Source organism: Oncorhynchus mykiss, chromosome 10 (genome assembly GCF_057628025.1).
Source record: "Oncorhynchus mykiss isolate SJ-2025 chromosome 10, ASM5762802v1, whole genome shotgun sequence".
Taxonomy (NCBI): Eukaryota; Metazoa; Chordata; class Actinopteri; order Salmoniformes; family Salmonidae; genus Oncorhynchus; species Oncorhynchus mykiss.
This window is the reverse complement of record NC_143031.1, coordinates 76840859-76862216: the sequence shown is the minus strand read 5'-3', so window position 1 is coordinate 76862216 and position 21358 is coordinate 76840859. Positions and strand designations below refer to the sequence as shown.

General features: G+C 42.1%; 2 protein-coding genes across 2 annotated transcripts in view; both read left to right on the top strand.

Moving 5' to 3' along the window:
• Window positions 1-6049, top strand: part of LOC110497213 (interferon-induced very large GTPase 1) — a 34681-nt gene extending 28632 nt beyond the window's left edge. The window contains exon 12 of the mRNA XM_090188028.1: window positions 31-6049. Coding sequence (XP_090044154.1) covers window positions 31-4655 — 4625 coding nt within the window. The 3' untranslated portion in view covers window positions 4656-6049. The remainder of the gene's footprint in view (window positions 1-30) is intronic.
• Window positions 6050-14221: 8172 nt separating this feature from the next.
• The window catches only part of LOC118941438 (up-regulator of cell proliferation-like), a 37475-nt gene continuing 30338 nt past the window's right edge, over window positions 14222-21358 (top strand). The window contains exons 1-2 of the mRNA XM_090187984.1: window positions 14222-14295; window positions 15845-16164. Of these exons, the coding sequence (XP_090044110.1) occupies window positions 16058-16164 (107 nt within the window). The 5' untranslated portion in view covers window positions 14222-14295; window positions 15845-16057. The remainder of the gene's footprint in view (window positions 14296-15844; window positions 16165-21358) is intronic.

Genomic DNA, 21358 nt, shown 5'->3' with positions numbered 1-21358 from the left:
AAACTCAAACATCTTCCTTTGTTATTGCAGAGCTCACTTTGAACCGTTTTATGCAGAAGTTGGGACTGACACATCATTTTGAGGAGAAACTGTCGTTGAATGCCGTGCTTTCAATCGATGGCCTAACGTTAGGAAAGAACCATACGGTAACTCCTCAATCTCTACCGTGGTGTTTTCTGAAAGAACTGATGAGGATGAACGTCTCAGCAAGGGATGTAAAGTACACCCTCACTGATGAGAAGGATCATATGAAGGTAAACCCCCTAGACCTGATCACAGCCCTGTTTCTGTGCTCAGATGGTGTCCTGCAGCAGGAGATGGTCCAGAAAATGTCCATGTGTCAGTTTGCTGTTCCTCTCCTGCTGCCCAACTGTGACACAGAACAAAGCACTTTGATGCTGTGGGCCCTGAGGAACATAGTGAGGAAGTTCAGGCCGTCTTCACAAGCTGACTCAAAGTCCATCATAGAGGAGAGAATTGTTGTCTCTGGTATTCCAATGGTGTCCTTTGTTAGGATAGGAAAGAGCAGCTTGTCCAAGTCTCAGATTTTGAACAAGTTGCTTAGTAACCCTCAACAGTACCATGACACATTTGTTCATCGTGATATGGAATGTGGAGATGTCCCTTTGCAAATTTCAGATGGTCTGGTTGAAATCAGCTGGTACCTTCCATGTGGGAACAGAAACATAGACATGTTCACTAAGCCTGTGGCTCTGGCCAATCTCAGAGGAGACATCAGGTCCTTTGAAAAACAGTTCTCCTTTCTGTGTCAAACATCAGCTGCAGTTTACATTTTTTGTAATGAATTAGATGCATATTCTGAGATTTTGGAACGCAGAACTGGAAAAGCAGAGTTATTTCTGGTTGTTGACTCTCAGAAAAATAAAATCACAGAAAACACATTGAGAAAACTCACCACAGAATTCAGTATCAAGCCAACAAATGTGATTGTTAAGGAAAATGAAAATGATGCAAAATTTGTAAAAACCTTGCAGTCATCTGTCGGTGACATCACCGAAACAAGTCCAAACAAACTGCCAATTGAAAACATGGCTGACGAGGCTCGTCAGATGGGGATTCTGGTTGATGAAGACAGTGATGAGTGTCAGAGTGCCAGGAAGATGGCAAATGAAATCACCAGGAACATCACAGACACAATTAAATTCAAAGATGAACAGCTACCCTTACAGGGAACAATCTGGAAAGAGATTTCCCAGTTGGAGAAAGAGAGATGTAGACTGAGAAAAGCAGGGGGTCAGGAAATTGAACACTACAAGAGCTCTCTGAAGAAAAGGCAAATAGAACTGAGAGAGGAGCAACAAAGATTTGAGATGACAAAAGCAATAAAAAACATAACTGGAATGTCAAGCTCAAAAGTGGAGCGATCCTATTTCCTCAAATGGATGCAGATTAATTTGGACAATCTGTCTCGGCAGAACTTATCTGGTTTGCGGAAGCAGTACAAAGAGCTTTGCCAAAATCATCCAGAGAAAAAAGACATTGCCGATTTGGATAGGAAAATGTGTGACTGTTCCCTGGGACTTGAACACTTCCTGCGTGAGTTGGGCCAGCTGTATGAAGCTTCCTGCTATCTCCCTAAAGACAATCCAGAATGGAAACAGATGGAGCATCTCCCTGGATTGTGTGCTCAGATGCTGTTGGATGGTTTCCCCATTGAGCTTGTGGATGGAGATGCATCAAATATCCCTCTGAAATGGATATCAGCTGTTCTGACTGAGCTTCATACTCTTGTGGACTCTAACAGCAAGATCCGGGTCGTCACAGTTTTAGGGGTCCAAAGCACAGGGAAGTCCACTCTCCTCAACACCATGTTTGGGGTCCAGTTTGCTGTCAGCAGTGGAAGATGCACCAGAGGGGCCTTCATGCTGCTGATTAAAGTCAACAAAGACCTCAAGGAGGAGCTGAAATGTGACTTCATCATGGTCATTGACACAGAGGGGTTGAAATCACCAGAGTTGGCTCAACTAGATGACAGCCATGAACATGACAATGAACTGGCCACACTGGTGATTGGACTCAGTGATGTCACTATCATCAACATTGCCATGGAGAACTCCACAGAGATGAAAGACATTCTGCAGATTGTAGTTCATGCTTTTATCAGGATGAAGGAAGTGGGGAAGAAGCCAGTATGTCATTTTGTGCACCAGAATGTGTCAGACATGTCTGCTCATGACAACAACATGAGAGACAGGAAGAAGTTGTTGGAACAGTTGAATGAAATGACCCAGGCAGCAGCCAGAATGGAGAAGAAGGAGAATATCACCAAGTTCACTGATGTGATGGAGTATGATCCAGACACTAGCAGCTGCTACATCCCAGGACTCTGGCATGGGACTCCCCCGATGGCTCCAGTCAATGCTGGATACAGTGAGGCTGTGTATGATTTAAAAAAGAGCTTGATGCAAGACTTAATCAAATGCCAGAGTAATGATGACATTACACATTTGCTGAAGTGGACACAAAGCTTGTGGGAGTCTGTTAAATTTGAGAAATTCATCTTCAGTTTCAGAAACAGCTTGGTTGCAGATGCATACTCCAGATTATGTTCCGAGTACAATGGTTGGGAATGGACCTTCCAGAAGGAGATGTATACATGGATGGTCAGTGCTGAAACTAAAATATCCAATATTGGCATGTCAGATCAACATCCCCAGAGGTCCATAAGAGATGTGCTACAAGACTTGATGATAGAAGCATCTATGAAGATGACATTGGGAGAAAAGAAAATCCAAGACAATCTAGTAAAATACTTTGAAATTGAAGATGGCCATGTCAATCTGGTGGAAAAATACCAGGAGGACTTTGTGTCCAGTGCCAAAACACTGAGACGAGAGACAGAAAACACAGTGAAGATCAAACTGCAAGGAGCTGTTGAGATCAAAGAGGGAATGACAGAACTGAACAACATCAGGAGTTCTCAGACAAGTACAATGGGGAGAAAGGTGCTGGCTTTGCTGCAAACCTGTAGACAGAAAAAAACTGATTTATCAGATCAGGAACTCCAAGAAGAGTTTGAAAGTATGTGGAAGGAAACTCTGTCTGAGATCAACTTTAGTGGACTGCCAAGGAGAGAAGTGGCTCAGGATGCCTTCCTCATGTTAAGTGGAAATCTTTCACGAAGGGGGAGTCATGTAAATAGTATGTTGGTAAGAAACAATTTGGTGGATTGTGGGAAGACAGACTTTGTTGTGAAATCAGTTCATTGGTGGCGGAATGCTGAAGGCTTTGTAAAGCACATGGATCATTACCATTACAGGAAAAAACTACAAGTCTTCTGTGATGACATCATAACACAGTGTCAGGAGTTTATAACCCAGAAGGTGGAAAGTAAAACAGATTACCATGACACTGACATCAAAGAGCTGCTGAACAGGATTGATGAAACAATTAAACAATACAAGAAACGTAAAGTTAATGAAGAGTGTGAGATCCATCTGAAGCTACACATCTGTGGCATAGCAGCCAGAGAGTTCCAGAAGATGCATAATCATTTCATTGTATCCAACGACCCCCGAATGTGTCTGGAACTGTCTAAGAACAAGTACCTTACTGATTTCAAAGACTTATTTAATAACCGAGACCAGTGCCAAAAGAAAGCTGAGGAGTTCTCAAAGCTGTGTTTGCAGCCAGCTGTACAGGACTATGTGAGCAAAATGATTGGTCCTGATGTAGTTGATGAAATGAAGACTGGTAAAGGGTCAGAGGATTACAGCACACGGACGTCCTTCCAGTTCTCTGTTTTGAAACAGCTCCTGACTGATGGAGAATATGAGAAATATAGAAAGTACATAAGGAATTATGAAAACTTTGTGAAGGACTGGCTGTTTGACCAGATTGTCCAACAACTCTCAAAGGACAGCAGACTGGAGAAATCAGAGAAGAAACATCTTTCAGAGATAGTCAAGATAATCACTGATGCCATTTCTATCAGAAAAACACATAGCACTATAACGTGCATCAAGACTTTAATTCTGAACAACTGCAGTGCTCTTGGAGAGAAGCTTGTCTTTCCAAAGGATGCTCTGGATTCCGTTATGATTCTGAACTCTGCAAACACAGATCAGTTTGCTGACTACCTCACAGAGTTTGTGGGGGAAATGAAGCAGACCGTGACATCAGAGTATGAACAGAGGACTGACATCAAAGAGAGGCTCAGATCTCTGCCATTCAAGCCTCAGGACAATATGTTCACCAGCCAGTTTGGCTGTGGGGAAGTATGTCCATTCTGCTGTGCACCTTGTGAAGCAGGAGGGAAGGAGCATACCAAACACTTTACCTCCATTCACCGTCCACAAGGTGTCAGGGGTTGGAGGAAGACGCATTCAAAGGTGTTAGTGACTAATATATGTTCCTCTGATGTGATTAGTGATGCCACATTCAGGACTTCCCTGACAGAAGACAAATTTCACCCCTACAAGGACTACCAGACATATTACCCTGACTGGATCATAACTGGAGATTCCAGCATCAAGGCTTCAGACTACTGGAAGTATGTGATGGCCACATTCAATGAGAGAATCGCTAAAGACAGGGGAGACTCAACACTGCCTGCTGATCTCCCAGAGGACTGGAAGGTATTAACACATGATGATGCAATGAAGAGCTTGAAAGACATATTCAACATGAAATAAAGTGGAAAATGAGCGCATGACTCTTCTTGACCTAAACATAAAATTGGCCAATCAAAGATATCAGACATGGCAACCAGAAATAACTCACCGAGCATGAACATGGCAACACAAAGCCAAGAGCCATTCAATCAATCAACAACTTTTGAAATAAATAGCACTTCCAAAACAATTAGTGATTTGAAAAACAACAAAAAGGGGCCCACAACACTAGTTTTGACATTCAGCTGATGGATGGGGCTATGGAAATGACTAATACAACATTACATGTTGGTATTCAGCTGATGGATGGGGCTATGGAAATGACTAGTAAACATGACATGTTGGTATTCAGCTGATGGATGGGGCTATGGAAATGACTAATACAACATGACATGTTGGTATTCAGCTGATGGATGGGGCTATGGAAATGACTAGTAAACATTACATGTTGGTATTCAGCTGATGGATGGGGCTATGGAAATGACTAGTAAACATGACATGTTGGTATTCAGCTGATGGATGGGGCTATGGAAATGACTAGTAAACATGACATGTTGGTATTCAGCTGATGGATGGGGCTATGGAAATGACTAGTAAACATGACATGTTGGTATTCAGCTGATGGATGGGGCTATGGAAATAACTAATACAACATGACATGTTGGTATTCAGCTGATGGATGGGGCTATGGAAATGACTAGTAAACATGACATGTTGGTATTCAGCTGATGGATGGGGCTATGGAAATGACTAATACAACATGACATGTTGGTATTCAGCTGATGGATGGGGCTATGGAAATGACTAGTAAACATTACATGTTGGTATTCAGCTGATGGATGGGGCTATGGAAATGACTAGTAAACATGACATGTTGGTATTCAGCTGATGGATGGGGCTATGGAAATGACTAGTAAACATGACATGTTGGTATTCAGCTGATGGATGGGGCTATGGAAATGACTAATACAACATGACATGTTGGTATTCAGCTGATGGATGGGGCTATGGAAATGACTAGTAAACATGACATGTTGGTATTCAGCTGATGGATGGGGCTATGGAAATGACTAGTAAACATGACATGTTGGTATTCAGCTGATGGATGGGGCTATGGAAATGACTAGTAAACATTACATGTTGGTATTCAGCTGATGGATGGGGCTATGGAAATGACTAGTAAACATGACATGTTGGTATTCAGCTGATGGATGGGGCTATGGAAATGACTAGTAAACATGACATGTTGGTATTCAGCTGATGGATGGGGCTATGGAAATGACTAGTAAACATGACATGTTGGTATTCAGCTGATGGATGGGGCTATGGAAATGACTAGTAAACATGACATGTTGGTATTCAGCTGATGGATGGGGCTATGGAAATGACTAGTAAACATGACATGTTGGTATTCAGCTGATGGATGGGGCTATGGAAATGACTAGTAAACATGACATGTTGGTATTCAGCTGATGGATGGGGCTATGGAAATGACTAGTAAACATTACATGTTGGTATTCAGCTGATGGATGGGGCTATGGAAATGACTAGTAAACATTACATGTTGGTATTCAGCTGATGGATGGGGCTATGGAAATGACTAGTAAACATTACATGTTGGTATTCAGCTGATGGATGGGGCTATGGAAATGACTAGTAAACATGACATGTTGGTATTCAGCTGATGGATGGGGCTATGGAAATGACTAGTAAACATTACATGTTGGTATTCAGCTGATGGATGGGGCTATGGAAATGACTAGTAAACATGACATGTTGGTATTCAGCTGATGGATGGGGCTATGGAAATGACTAGTAAACATGACATGTTGGTATTCAGCTGATGGATGGGGCTATGGAAATGACTAGTAAACATGACATGTTGGTATTCAGCTGATGGATGGGGCTATGGAAATGACTAATACAACATTACATTTTGGGTTGTGATTAAGACAGACAGTTCTGGTCATGAGGCATTTATATTCAATCACTGGGTAAATATACAAATCTGAAATGACCATTAACAGCTTCCCAAATATCAAACTGTAGCTTTAAAGAAAGTGTAGTGAAACGCCAAATGGATCTCCCCCTTGCCCCCCCGGCCCCATTGCCCCCTTTACCAATTACCCAATCTGCATCAATGGAACTACCGGATTGGACTCAATCACCAGAAGATGGCGCCATCCAACCATCCACCCCACTAGACTGGTATCAACAAACACCAACCCCGCCCACTGAGGACACTCCTGACGAATGGGAGAAACTGTTAGAAACACTGCTATTAGAGTAAAGCTCTGCCTTAAGCAGAAGCGCTTATATGGACTGTTGTGATATGTTTCCTGCAAAGTATTATCTAGTGTAAACGCTGCAGTGATGTGTCATTGATGTCTTGTGTCTGACAGAGGGAACACTGACGCGATCTGGAGCAGAATCAAAAGGTATATAAAGAGACATTTGCCATTACTTTGGCGCTGACTTCTTGAATTCTGAATTCATTTAGACAACCATTTGACTTCGGGTAATTGCCACCTGACTCAAATTACTTAAAGATTCTAACTTGCTGGAACTCAGGTTCGTGCCGCTTGCCTATTGAACAGTTGCTCTAGTCGTCATTTGACTTGCGCCCGGCTTATCTTGATGCAACAATATCTTAACTGATTGAGCTCAACATTCCGGCCAAGGTTTATTGCCACAGACACTGCGGTAGACCAACGGTGAACCACTCGCCTAGGAACCAGGAGATTATCATAGACTGATCCTGCCGCCAGTTGACCCGGAGCCTGTTTTGTCTTGTTGCCACCGAGCACAATACTACAGCCCGATCGAGTGCCGCAGCCAGCCTCGGATATATCCTCTGGGGCGAGAAGGGTCTCTCCAGACTAACTTGAATCTCGAAATTTAAGTGAACCACCGATCTCTCATAGGAGGAATCGATGCCGAAACTGAATTCTCAGAACTCTGACCGATTGAAACTGCTCCTGATCTCGTGGGTCTTCCTGTCAACTATTAAAGGTAATTAAGTTAAACTATTACAGTTTATTAGAAATAAGTGTTATCATTGTACCAGGCATTATAGAGCATTAAGGCATTTGCATGTTTTTGATTAACGCTGTGTGTGACCAAGTAACAAATTGTGTATTTTGAAGTGTGTTTGATTGTAAAAGACAAAAAACAGTGTTTTCAAAAATAAACGGTAGTCTTATTTTGTCTAGAGTAAAACGTCCTCCCAAGACAGTTAACGGCACGGGAGATGACAACTCTGACGCTCCCCTCTACCGGGACACTGGAAACGGAGTCCAATATTCTATGACGAAATGAGTTACCATTAAAAGACAAGGAGGAAGGTGTGTCCAGTAGTGATTCATTAATTGTCTTATCGATCTATCTAAGTTTTATTATCCAAGCGATACATAGCCGACGGGCAGAGTAGTGAGACTAAGTTGACTAAAGGTCTTCACACTTTAAACTAGATACATCACAGAGGGGAAATACTCAACCACAGGGAAATCATATAGAGATTGGTAGGACTAGTGCTTAATAACAACTCAAGGACCAATTAGTGGTGAAACAAAGAGTCTAGAGGATAAAGGTGGGGTTCACACATCCCAGCTAGAGCTAGACCGTTGAGAGTGACAAGGCAAAATACCTCTCTACGCGGACAACGTATCGATATAGAAAGAGAGGCAGGGCTACGCGAGCGGTCCTGGTTATACCGATATAAACTGAAGTATCTATAGTGCCCTGTCCAATCCAGGGAACTGGACGCTAACCACCTCTAGCACCCTGCTGCATGCCAAGGGGCGGGGCTGAAGGTTTCGTATCGCGACAAAAGGAACTGTGAAAATCAGTCACAGCCACCTGTGACAATCCGTGATGGCTGTAAGGATAGTGACATCACTGACTGACAGCTACCAGCAGGCTGACATAGAAAGGAAGGTGAAGTTGTCATAACTGCTGTAGATCACTATATCACCTGGACGGGAGTATAGTCTTTCATGTTAACGTTAGAAGATATGATCACACTATATCACCTGGACTGGAGTATAGTCTTTCATGTTAACGTTCATGTTAACGTTGTCAAATGTAAGAATGTATACACCTATATTTTAATTTACAAATCTCAGCATTATTTTATTGACGAAAAATGCTTGTAACACAATTCTATGATTTTTCTACTTATCATCATATGAACAAATATGTATAACACATCACTGAAGGACTTTATGAATAAAAACTGTTTTGACAAAGAGTTCATTTTACTTTATTTCCTCATAAATAAAACTATTGGTCAAAGCCTTATATTTAGAAATAAATCAAATACTTTTGACATATCATTGCTTTACCTAATCAGAATCATAGAAGACATGGTAAAGTTATCATGTGTTCAGATGGCTTCATGATTATATGGTCAGCTATGATGACATACACTGAACATGTTATCAGGTACTGTACTTTTCATGTCAGCAATAATAATGTCTGTATATAAAGGCTGATGCTGTGCTGACTCATTCTTAGACACTGTGATCTAGATTCCATAGTCTAAAGGGTAGATGCGCTTCATTCAGCAGGGACCAGAGAAGAGGGCTGGAGACACACCAGCAAAGCAAATGGAGGCTCCAATGGAACCTGTTGAAGAAGCAATAGGCTCTGCAAGCAAAGCTTTTAGACCAATGGTGAACGTGCATAAAGATGGCAGAATTCCGATATGAAGTCATTGTTTTAGCTCTGTTCATAGAGTTTTTAAACTACGGCGTGCGACATGGTTCAATGTGCTAATAAAGCAGCATAATCTCTCGTCTTTTTCAAATTGCAGCCCTCTTGGAGCTAAACTTGGGATCAGGTATACTCTGCTAATAACCATAGAAAATAAAGAGTAACGGAGAGCAATATACAATACAGAGAATTTAGCAAACAAGGAAGTTGTGGTAAGTGCATGGGGTCGCCATCTTTATGCACCTCCACTATTATGCAGGTGTGTGTTGCCAGAATGCAATCAGCTATGCATGGTTGTCTAGTGTAGTTGCATCACAAAAATATGCAAGTGTGCAACACAAAATGAAAGCTTTTGTACGTTGTGTACTTTATGGGTTGTGTACTTGTAAAATAAATACTCAAGGCATTAGTTAACGTGTGTTAAGTCACCCTTTGTAAAGCACGGCTTTTTGAAAATGTACATAGTGGGTTATGTCACATTTGTCAGTGCAACCTTCAGAGGGGGCTGTTATTTCACCCTTCATACACCCTTTATAGAGTAGGTCAGATTTTTTTATATTTAGAAATGTGTTTTCTTACCCATACAGCAGTCTATGGAGAATGAGCAACTGCAATTCACACTGGTTTTGTTAAACAAAACAAAAAAACTGTATTTTAGGATCAATTCCTTTGCAAGTCAATCTCCTCTGTTGAGCGTGTTTTAAATGTCATACCCAAATCATCTCAAATGGATTGTGTTATTCAATGAATTGGTTTTAATCTACTAGATGATTTGGGCTGAGTCCTGGGCGGCTCAACGATCAAAAGCACTACACCACAGTGCTGAGGCACCACTACAGCCTGGGGTTCGGCCCAGCGGCCCGTCCAGGTAAGGGAGGGTTTGGCAGGTGGGGTTTCCTTGGCTCACCATGGTCTAGCTACTCCTTGTGATAGGGCCGGGTGCCTACAAGCTGACTAGCAAAAAATAATAATAAAAGATGATGATTTGTGTGTGTGAGACTCTATTAACAGTACAAGGCATTGGTGGCTTTCCTGATAATCTTTTTTGGAGTTATGTGAATGTCTCAGAATGAATGGGGTTGCTGAAAACACTTCTCCAGGTGTTGTGACATCAGATAATGTGCTCAACAAGACTGCAAAAACAGATGACCTGGAACATTACCTTTCTCTCAACTGAAATGGGTCGGATGCTTAATGAATCATTAGTCCCCCATCACATTTTTCTTGCTCAGTGGAGTTTATCTTCAGTCAATCAGATTAGGGCAGAAATAATGTGATTTGTGATTGTATCACCTGGCTGCATACCATGAATAACAGCTGATTAGTCAGTATTCCTCAGGTCCTCACCTGGCTGCATACCATGAATAACAGCTGATTAGTCAGTATTCCTCAGGTCATCACCTGGCTGCATACCATGAATAACAGCTGATTAGTCAGTATTCCTCAGGTCCTCACCTGGCTGCATACCATGAATAACAGCTGATTAGTCAGTATTCCTCAGGTCATCACCTGGCTGCATACCATGAATAACAGCTGATTAGTCAGTATTCCTCAGGTCATCACCTGGCTGCATACCATGAATAACAGCTGATTAGTCAGTATTCCTCAGGTCCTCACCTGGCTGCATACCATGACTAACAGCTGATTAGTCAGTATTCCTCAGGTCATCACCTGGCTGCATACCATGAATAACAGCTGATTAGTCAGTATTCCTCAGGTCATCACCTGGCTGCATACCATGACTAACAGCTGATTAGTCAGTATTCCTCAGGTCCTCACCTGGCTGCATACCATGAATAACAGCTGATTAGTCAGTATTCCTCAGGTCCTCACCTGGCTGCATACCATGACTAACAGCTGATTAGTCAGTATTCCTCAGGTCATCACCTGGCTGCATACCATGAATAACAGCTGATTAGTCAGTATTCCTCAGGTCCTCACCTGGCTGCATACCATGACTAACAGCTGATTAGTCAGTATTCCTCAGGTCCTCACCTGGCTGCATACCATGAATAACAGCTGATTAGTCAGTATTCCTCAGGTCATCACCTGGCTGCATACCATGAATAACAGCTGATTAGTCAGTATTCCTCAGGTCATCACCTGGCTGCATACCATGAATAACAGCTGATTAGTCAGTATTCCTCAGGTCATCACCTGGCTGCATACCATGACTAACAGCTGATTAGTCAGTATTCCTCAGGTCATCACCTGACTGCATACCATGAATAACAGCTGATTAGTCAGTATTCCTCAGGTCATCACCTGGCTGCATACCATGAATAACAGCTGATTAGTCAGTATTCCTCAGGTCCTCACCTGGCTGCATACCATGAATAACAGCTGATTAGTCAGTATTCCTCAGGTCCTCACCTGGCTGCATACCATGACTAACAGCTGATTAGTCAGTATTCCTCAGGTCATCACCTGGCTGCATACCATGACTAACAGCTGATTAGTCAGTATTCCTCAGGTCATCACCTGACTGCATACCATGAATAACAGCTGATTAGTCAGTATTCCTCAGGTCATCACCTGGCTGCATACCATGAATAACAGCTGATTAGTCAGTATTCCTCAGGTCCTCACCTGGCTGCATACCATGAATAACAGCTGATTAGTCAGTATTCCTCAGGTCATCACCTGGCTGCATACCATGAATAACAGCTGATTAGTCAGTATTCCTCAGGTCCTCACCTGGCTGCATACCATGACTAACAGCTGATTAGTCAGTATTCCTCAGGTCATCACCTGGCTGCATACCATGAATAACAGCTGATTAGTCAGTATTCCTCAGGTCCTCACCTGGCTGCATACCATGACTAACAGCTGATTAGTCAGTATTCCTCAGGTCCTCACCTGGCTGCATACCATGAATAACAGCTGATTAGTCAGTATTCCTCAGGTCATCACCTGGCTGCATACCATGACTAACAGCTGATTAGTCAGTATTCCTCAGGTCCTCACCTGGCTGCATACCATGAATAACAGCTGATTAGTCAGTATTCCTCAGGTCATCACCCGGTGGATAAGAGCTGCTCTGAGAACCAATGAAAACATAACCAGGTAGGGTGTTGTGGATGGGAGATGTTTAAGCCGCAGACTCCAGTGTGAAGAGAACTCAATCCGATGGAGACGACGATAGAAGCTCTTATTTCAGAGAGCTCTCCGTAAGCCACGCCCCCAGTGGGCAGAGCTAGGCATGTTGGACTGGGACATGTTTTAATATGATGAAAAGCCTCGTTTTGCAGGGAAACAACAAGTCCCAGTTCACAATAGAACATACCAGAGGAGGTCATAGTTTACTAGGCTACCTACATTATTGAGATCATCTGGTCACCACTAGGGTTTGGAATACACTGAGCTCGTTGACAAAACAGACCATGGAACGTCTTTTCAGACCAAGGTCTGCGGTGGGTCTGTGTAAATGATGTGATTATATTGGAGATGGGGTTATGGCAGTGAATGTCATCTATTAATTTACTCATATAGTATTTCTATGTAGAAGCCATATGAGCCAGGGAAACTGATTGTTCTCACTTTTCTGCCTGAGTGTGACGCCGTTTACTGCAATTTTCTGGATTATCTTGTGACCAGAACAAACTACTTATTTTACTCAACTAGACATTGAAATAAATGGTGTTTCTTTAAAAAAATGTAACACAGGACATTGAATGATACCTGAACTAACTCAGAAAAGTAACATAAGTAGGAATACAGCATCACAGAGGTCAAACAGATGTGTGTTAGTCATGTTATCCAGTGTCCACAGCAACACTACTGTTTATTCTCTACCCCCAGTGCATATGGTGTACTATCTTAGTCTTAGTCATGCTCTCTCGAGGGGAAGCAACAGGCAGGTATCAGGTAGAGTGGGGCTAGGTGGGGTTGGGCCAGGCACGTCCAGGTGTAAAGCCAGGGTGTACTCAGTCACGGTCCATGGCCCTCAGGCTACACCTGTTTGACCTCTCTGTGATACTGTAGGCCTAATTATGTTACTTTTCTGAAACATCATTTATTTCAATCTCTAGTTGAGTAAAATAAGTCGTTTTGTTCTGGACACAAGATAATCCAGAAAATTACAGTAAACAGGGTCACACTGAATGTTATATTCTCAGCCAGGCCCATCTTTTCAAAGAAAATACAATTGAATTATATCTCTATTTGAGCAAAATACCTAGTTGTGATCACAAGGCAGGCAGACAAATCTGAATGTCCTGTCATAAAGTGAAAACTATTAGTTTCCCTGGTTGATATGGTTTCTACATAGAAATACTATAAGAGTAAATGAATAGATGCCGATCACTGCTATAAACCTGTCTCCAAAATAATCGCATAATTTGGTGTTGAAAGTAGAGTTTTGATGGCAGTGGAGGGAACTACAGTGGAAGATGTAGTGAATAGATGCAGGACTCAATGAGAGTCAATAATTAACAGTGCTGATATTTAGTCTATATTAATATATCAGTCAATGTTCTGACTTTACTTAGTGTCTCTGCTTTGCCTGTTCCTGTTTACTGCTGGAGAACAAGCCACGACACCAATTAGATGTTCTCGAGAGAGGGAAGTTGTAAAACAAGGGGATGCTGTGTACACTGAGTCTGTAACATTACCATCTGTCATTATTTTGACTGGTTGGCTGGTTTGTTGCTGGGTTGCTGGTTGGTTGCTTGGTGTTTGATTCACAGTTCGTCTAAGGATTATCTGTGGACACATTCTAATGATTTACATAGATGTTACGAAGTAAATCAACCTCAACAATTGAATATTAATTTATGACAAATGACGGTTCTTTTATAACTAAATGCTATATTTTGTTATGTTTCTTTGTGTCTATTCCTATTCCTGAAATTCTTTCCTGTTAGAAACTGAAAGTAAATTCGACAACTTTTCTCTCTTTCTGTGGCTTCACACAGGTTGTTCGACTTGCAAGACAGCAGGAGAAATGGTAGGTTCATGTTTTTATTATTAAAGTCAGGTGTAAGATTCTTTGTGCGTCGATTATTATCCAACGAAACATATATAATACAGGCCCGATTTTTCATATTTTTTCTAATAAATGGCAAGTAAATAAATCTAGTACCCCACTAGGCCCACTGGCATAATTGCGGAGTGCGCACAAGGAAGACCACGAAAAGTGTTCTCTTTTACACAGCTACCTGACGCTGAGATTTAAGCTATTTAGCAGATATATTAATATATTTTTCCTAAAATAAGAGATGCTTATGAGGAAAGAAACAATAGACAATCGTGTGTATTCTATACATGTTTTTCTTCCCGAACTCTGATAGGCGGTCATAGGCCTAATTAAGCCCCGTTACATATTTTTTTATTTGTTATGTCCGAATACACATACTTGCATTCTAAATATTAGGCATTTTTGGTATGCGAAAATATAACGTTTTATATGTGAAATTTGGAAATCGAGTATGCTTTAAATGCAATGATGTTGTACAAATTTCGGCTATAATTCGCTGCACACTTTTGAGGAACGACGGACGCACTGTGCCCAAATTAAAGGTGAGTCTAGTAGTTGATATTTGGTGCTTACGGCATACATTTTTAGCAAATAGTACGTTTCTAAATAGTATATAGTAGTACCCGTTGTCGTTTTAGTAAGTAGTAGGCAATACAGATTTTGGACAGAGCCTATGACTCCCATCCAACCATGACAAAATGGATTCCTAAAAAGACAGCCACTTTTGTTTTGCGTTGGGCCATAGAGATAGCATCACTGGCGCTGCCCCTGCTGTCTCTCTTTTTTTAAAGTAGTACCTTTTCTTCTTCAGGACTGGCTGATTCCTCCTAATGACCCGGCTGGACATGACTCCAACACGGTCACCAGGAAGGGTAAGCCAATGAAGTTGGAAGTCACACCCAGTTGGTCGAAGCGCTGCCCATACTGATACAGCCTTTTGGCCTCTAACGTTCTCTATGTTTGGGGCACGTTGAGGCCTTTTGGTTAAAAGGGATACAGTTTATGTCAGAATTGACCACAGGATTTACTTTTCCTAGCAGGATAGGACCTACTTCGCAGGTTAGTATAATTGGCGTAGTAGGTTGGGAAAATTAGGTTAACGTTAAGAAAAGGGTTAGGGGTAACAAAAATGCAAAAATGTGCTTTTGATGTCAAATTGGCATAAACTGTATCTCGTCTAGCGATGACCAGGTTGGGGCGTGTCCAGCCTAGGCATAATACAATATCCTGAAAGAAGACCTTAACGAAAAAGACATTGAAAGAACCTGATTACATGATCACTATAATTATGCCACATTGCTGGGTTAAATCGTTTTTTTTTTTTTTTTTAACATAATAATAAATAAATAAATAAATTCTGCCATTAGTGTTTTTCACAATTATATTCGGTACAAAATGCTTTACAGAATGTCATTATATTGTCAATTTAAATCCCCAGCACTGCAGGCCAACAGTAGTTCTACTCTGCTTTTGTATTTAAACGTTTTAATATAATGTAATTTACTCTTCTTATTTACAGATTGATATGGGACCAGACCAGTCCTCTTCAGGATTCTGAGGTCTCCTCTCTGAGAGTTATAATGAGTTATCATCAGATTGATATGGGACCAGACCAGTCCTCTTCAGGATTCTGAGGCCTCCTCTCTGAGAGTTATAATGAGTTATCATCAGATTGATATGGGACCAGACAAGTCCTCTTCAGGATTGTGAGACCTCCTCTCTGAGAGTTATAATGAGTTATCATCAGGGGGCTGAGGGTGAAGCCATCCCTAAAAAAAGACGTAAAGTTGGGTCACCAAACAAGGATCTTGTTGAGACCATGGACCCTGATATGAAGAGGTGGGTGTTCAATTAAGCATGTGTAGCACTTCTCATGATGTCTGTTTCCATTACAGTTGTCAGGATATGAGGTGTGTTTGTGTTCTTGTTTAATACTTATAGATCCTATGCTATAATTATGTAATAGATTAACGTGAGGATTTTGACCAGAAATACAACACACCTCTCAAATATATACCAATATGTTCATATGATTTCTATGAAAGATATTGAGTTACTGCATAGTAAATATAACATTTTATTCTATGGGAAACCTAGTCAGTTGCATAGCTGAATGCATTCAACTGAAATATGTCTTCCACATATAACCCAACCCCTCTGAATCAGAGAGGTGCGGGAGGCTGCCTTAATCAACATCACGTCATCGGTGCCCAGGGAGCAGTTGTTGTTGGGAGTTAACTGCCTTGCTCAAGGGCAGAACAGCATATTTTTCCACCTTGCCTGCTCGGGGATTCAAACCAGCGTCGTTTCGGTTAAAGGCCCAATGCTTTTAACCACTAGGCTACCTACTGCCCCTATAATGACCCTAAGCATGATGGGATGTTTTAATTCCTTTAATTCTAATCAATATAGTTGGTGTAAATAACGGAGGTGAAATCATGGGCCAGTGGTAGTGCAAATCAAATGTTATTGGTCACATGCGTCGAATACAACGGGTGTAGACTTTACCGTGAAATGCTGAATACAGCGGGTGTAGACTTTACCGTGAAATGCTGAATACAACGGGTGTAGACTTTACCGTGAAATGCTGAATACAACGGGTGTAGACTTTACCATGAAATGCTGAATACAACGGGTGTAGACTTTACCGTGAAATGCTTTCCTACGAGCTATACAGTTTAAAAAGAATACTGAAATGAACAAATGAAATAGTAACACGAGAAATCAAATAGATACACATTTTTATGTATGTACAGTGGGGAGAACAATTATTTGATACACTGCCGATTTTGCAGGTTTTCCTACTTACAAAGCATGTAGAGGTCTGTAATATTTATCACAGGTACACTTCAATTGTGAGAGACGGAATCTAAAACAAAAATCCAGAAAATCACATTGTATGATTTTTAAGTAATTAATTTGCATTTTATTGCATGACATAAGTATTTGATACATCAGAAAAGCAGAACTTAATATTTGGTACAGAAACCTTTGTTTGCAATTACAGAGATCATATGTTTCCTGTAGTTCTTGACCAGGTTTGCACACACTGCAGCAGGGATTTTGGCCCACTCCTCCATACAGACCTTCTCCAGATCCTTCAGGTTTCGGGGCTGTCACTGGGCAATACGGACTTTCAGCTCCCTCCAAATATTTTCTATTGGGTTCAGTTCTGGAGACTGGCTAGGCCACTCCAGGACCTTAAGATGCTTCTTACGGAGCCACTCCTTAGTTGCCCTGGTTGTGTGTTTCGGGTCGTTGTCATGCTTGAAGACCCAGCCACGACCCATCTTCAATGCTCTTACTGGGGGAAGGAGGTTGTTGGCCAAGATCTCGCAATACATGGCCCCATCCATCCTCCCCTCAATATGGTGCAGTCGTCCTGTCCCCTTTGCAGAAAAGCATCCTCAAAGAATGATGTTTCCACCTCCATGCTTCACGGTTGGGATGGTGTTCTTGGGGTTGTACTCATCCTTCTTCTTCCTCCAAACACGGCGAGTGGAGTTTAGACCAAAAAGCTCTATATTTGTCTCATCAGAACACATGACCTTCTCCCATTCCTCCTCTGGATCATCCAGATGGTCATTAGCAAACTTCAGATGGGCCTGGACATGCGCTGGCTTGAGCAGGGGGACCTTGCGTGCGCTGCAGGATTTTAATCCATGACGGCGTAGTGTGTTACTAATGGTTTTCTTTGAGACTGTGGTCCCAGCTCTCTTCAGGTCATTGACCAGGTCCTGCCGTGTAGTTCTGGGCTGATCCCTCACCTTCCTCATGATCATTGATGCCCCACGAGGTGAGATCTTGCATGGAGCCCCAGACCGAGGGTGATTGACCGTCATCTTGAACTTCTTCCATTTTCTAATACTTGCGCCAACAGTTTTTGCCTTCTCACCAAGCTGCTTGCCATATTCCTGTAGCCCATCCCAGCCTTGTGCAGGTCTACAATTTAACCCTGATATCCTTACACAGCTCTCTGGTCTTGGCCATTGTGGAGAAGTTGGAGTCTGTTTGATTGAGTGTGTGGACAGGTGTCTTTTATACAGGTAACGAGTTCAAACAGGTGCAGTTAATACAGGTAATGAGTGGAGAACAGGGAGCTTCTTAAAGGAAAACCAACAGGTCTGTGAGAGCCGGAATTCTTACTGGTTGGTAGGTGATCAAATACTTATGTCATGCATTAAAATGCAAATGAATTACTTAAAAATCATACAATGTCATTTTCTGGATTTTTGTTTTAGATTCCGTCTCTCACAGTTGAAGTGTACCTATGATAAAAATTGCAGACCTCTACATCCATTGTAAGTAGGAAAACCTGCAAAATCGGCAGTGTATCAAATACTTGTTCTCCCCACTGTATATATAGTGGGGCAAAAAAAGTATTTAGTCAGCCACCAATTGTGCAAGTTCTCCCACTTAAAAAGATGAGAGAGGCCTGTAATTTTCATCATAGGTACACTTCAACTATGACGGACAAAATGAGAAAAAAAATCCAGAAAATCACATTGTATGATTTTTAATGAATTTATTTGCAAATTATGGTGGAAAGTAAGTATTTGGTCACCTACAAACAAGCAAGATTTCTGGCTCTCACAGACCTGTAACTTCTTCTTTAAGAGGCTCCTCTGTCATCCACTCGTTACCTGTATTAATGGCACCTGTTTGAACTTGTTATCAGTATAAAAGACACCTGTCCACAACCTCAAACAGTCACACTCCAAACTCCACTATGGCCAAGACCAAAGAGCTGTCAAAGGACACCAGAAACAAAATTGTAGACCTGCACCAGGCTGGGAAGACTGAATCTGCAATAGGTAAGCAGCTTGGTTTGAGGAAATGAACTGTGGGAGCAATTATTAGGAAATGGAAGACATACAAGACCACTGATAATCTCCCTCGATCTGGGGCTCCGCGCAAGATCTCACCCTGTGGGGTCAAAATGATCACAAGAATGGTGAGCAAAGATCCCAGAACCACACGGGGGGACCTAGTGAATGACCTGCAGAGAGCTGGGACCAAAGTAACAAAGCCTACCATCAGTAACACACTACGCCAGCCAGGGACTCATATCCTGCAGTGCCTGACGTGTCCCCCTGCTTAAGCCAGTACATGTCCAGGCCCGTCTGAAGTTTGCTAGAGAGCATTTGGATGATCCAGAAGAAGATTGGGAGAATGTCATATGGTCAGATGAAACCAAAATAGAACTTTTTTGGTAAAAACTCAACTCGTCGTGTTTGGAGGACAAAGAATGCTGAGTTGCATCCAAAGAACACCATACCTACTGTGAAGCATGGGGGTGGAAACATCATGCTTTGGGGCTGTTTTTCTGCAAAGGGACCAGGACGACTGATCCGTGTAAAGGAAAGAATGAATGGGGCCATGTATCGTGAGATTTTGAGTGAAAACCTCCTTCCATCAGCAAGGGCATTGAAGATTAAAAGTGGCTGGGTCTTTCAGCATGACAATGATCCCAAACACACCGCCCGGGCAACGAAGGAGTGGCTTCGTAAGAAGCATTTCAAGGTCCTGGAGTGGCCTAGCCAGTCTCCAGATCTCAACCCCATAGAAAATCTTTGGGGAGAGTTGAAAGTCCGTGTTGCCCAGCCCCAAAACATCACTGCTCTAGAGGAGATCTGCATGGAGGAATGGGCCAAAATACCAGCAACAGTGTGTGAAAACCTTGTGAAGACTTACAGAAAACGTTTGGCCTCTGTCATTGCCAACAAAGGGTATATAACAAAGTATTGAGATAAACTTTTGTTATTGACCAAATACTTATTTTCCACCATAATTTGCAAATAAATTCATAAAAAATCCTACAATGTGATTTTCTGGATTCTTTTTCTCATTTTGTCTGTCATAGTTGAAGTGTACCTATGATGAAAATTACAGGCCTCTCTCATCTTTCTAAGTGGGAGAACTTAGACAATTGGTGGCTGACTACATACTTTTTTGCCCCACTGTATACAGTGCATTCGGAAAGTATTCAGACATCTTACCGTTTTCCACATTTTGTTACTTTACAGCCTTATTCTAAAATGGCTTAAATATTTTTTTTCCCCTCATCAATCTACATACAATACCCCAAAACTACAAAGGAAAAAATGATTTTTTGAAATTGTTGCAAATTTATTAAAAATAAAAAACAGATACCTTAATTTAAACATTTAAAAATTTAAATTTCTGCAGCATTGAAGGTCCCCAAGTACATAGTGGCCTCCATCATTCTTAAATGGAAGAAGTTTGGAACCACCAAGACTCTTCCTAGATCTGGCTGCCCGGCCAAACTGAGCAATCGAGGGAGAAGGGCCTTGGTTAGGGATGTGAACAAGAACTCGATGGTCACTCTGACAGAGCTCCAGACTTCCTCTGTGGAGATGGGAGAACCTTCCAGAAGGACAACCATCTCTGCAACACTTTACCAGTCAGGCTTTATGGCAGAGTGGCCAGACTGAAGCCACTCCTCAGTAAACGGCACATGACAGCCTGCTTGGAGTTTGCCAAAATACACCTAAAGGACTCTCTGACCATGAGAAACAAGATTCTCTGGTTTGATGAAACTAATATTAAACTCTCTGGCCTGAATGCCAAGCGTCACTTCTGGAGGAAACCTGGCGCCATCCCTACGGTGAAGCATGGTGGTGGTTGCATTATGTTGTGGAGATGTTTTTCAGCAGCAGGGACTGGGATACTAGTCAGGATCGAGGGAAAGATGAATGCGGCAAAGTACAGAGAGGTCCTTTATGAAAACCTGCTCCAGAGCACTCAGGACGTCAGACTGGGGCGAAGGTTCACCTTCCAACAGGACGACCCTAAGCACACTGCCAAGACAACGCAGGAGGGGCTTCAGGACAAGTCTCAGAATTTCCTTGAGTGGCCCAGCCAGAGCCCAGACTTGAACCTGATCAAACATCTTTGGAGAGACCTGAAAATAGCTGTGCAGCGACACTCCCCATCCATCCTGACAGAGCTTGAGACAATCTTCAGAGAAGAATGGGAGAAACTCCCTAAATACAGCTGTGCCAAGCTTGTA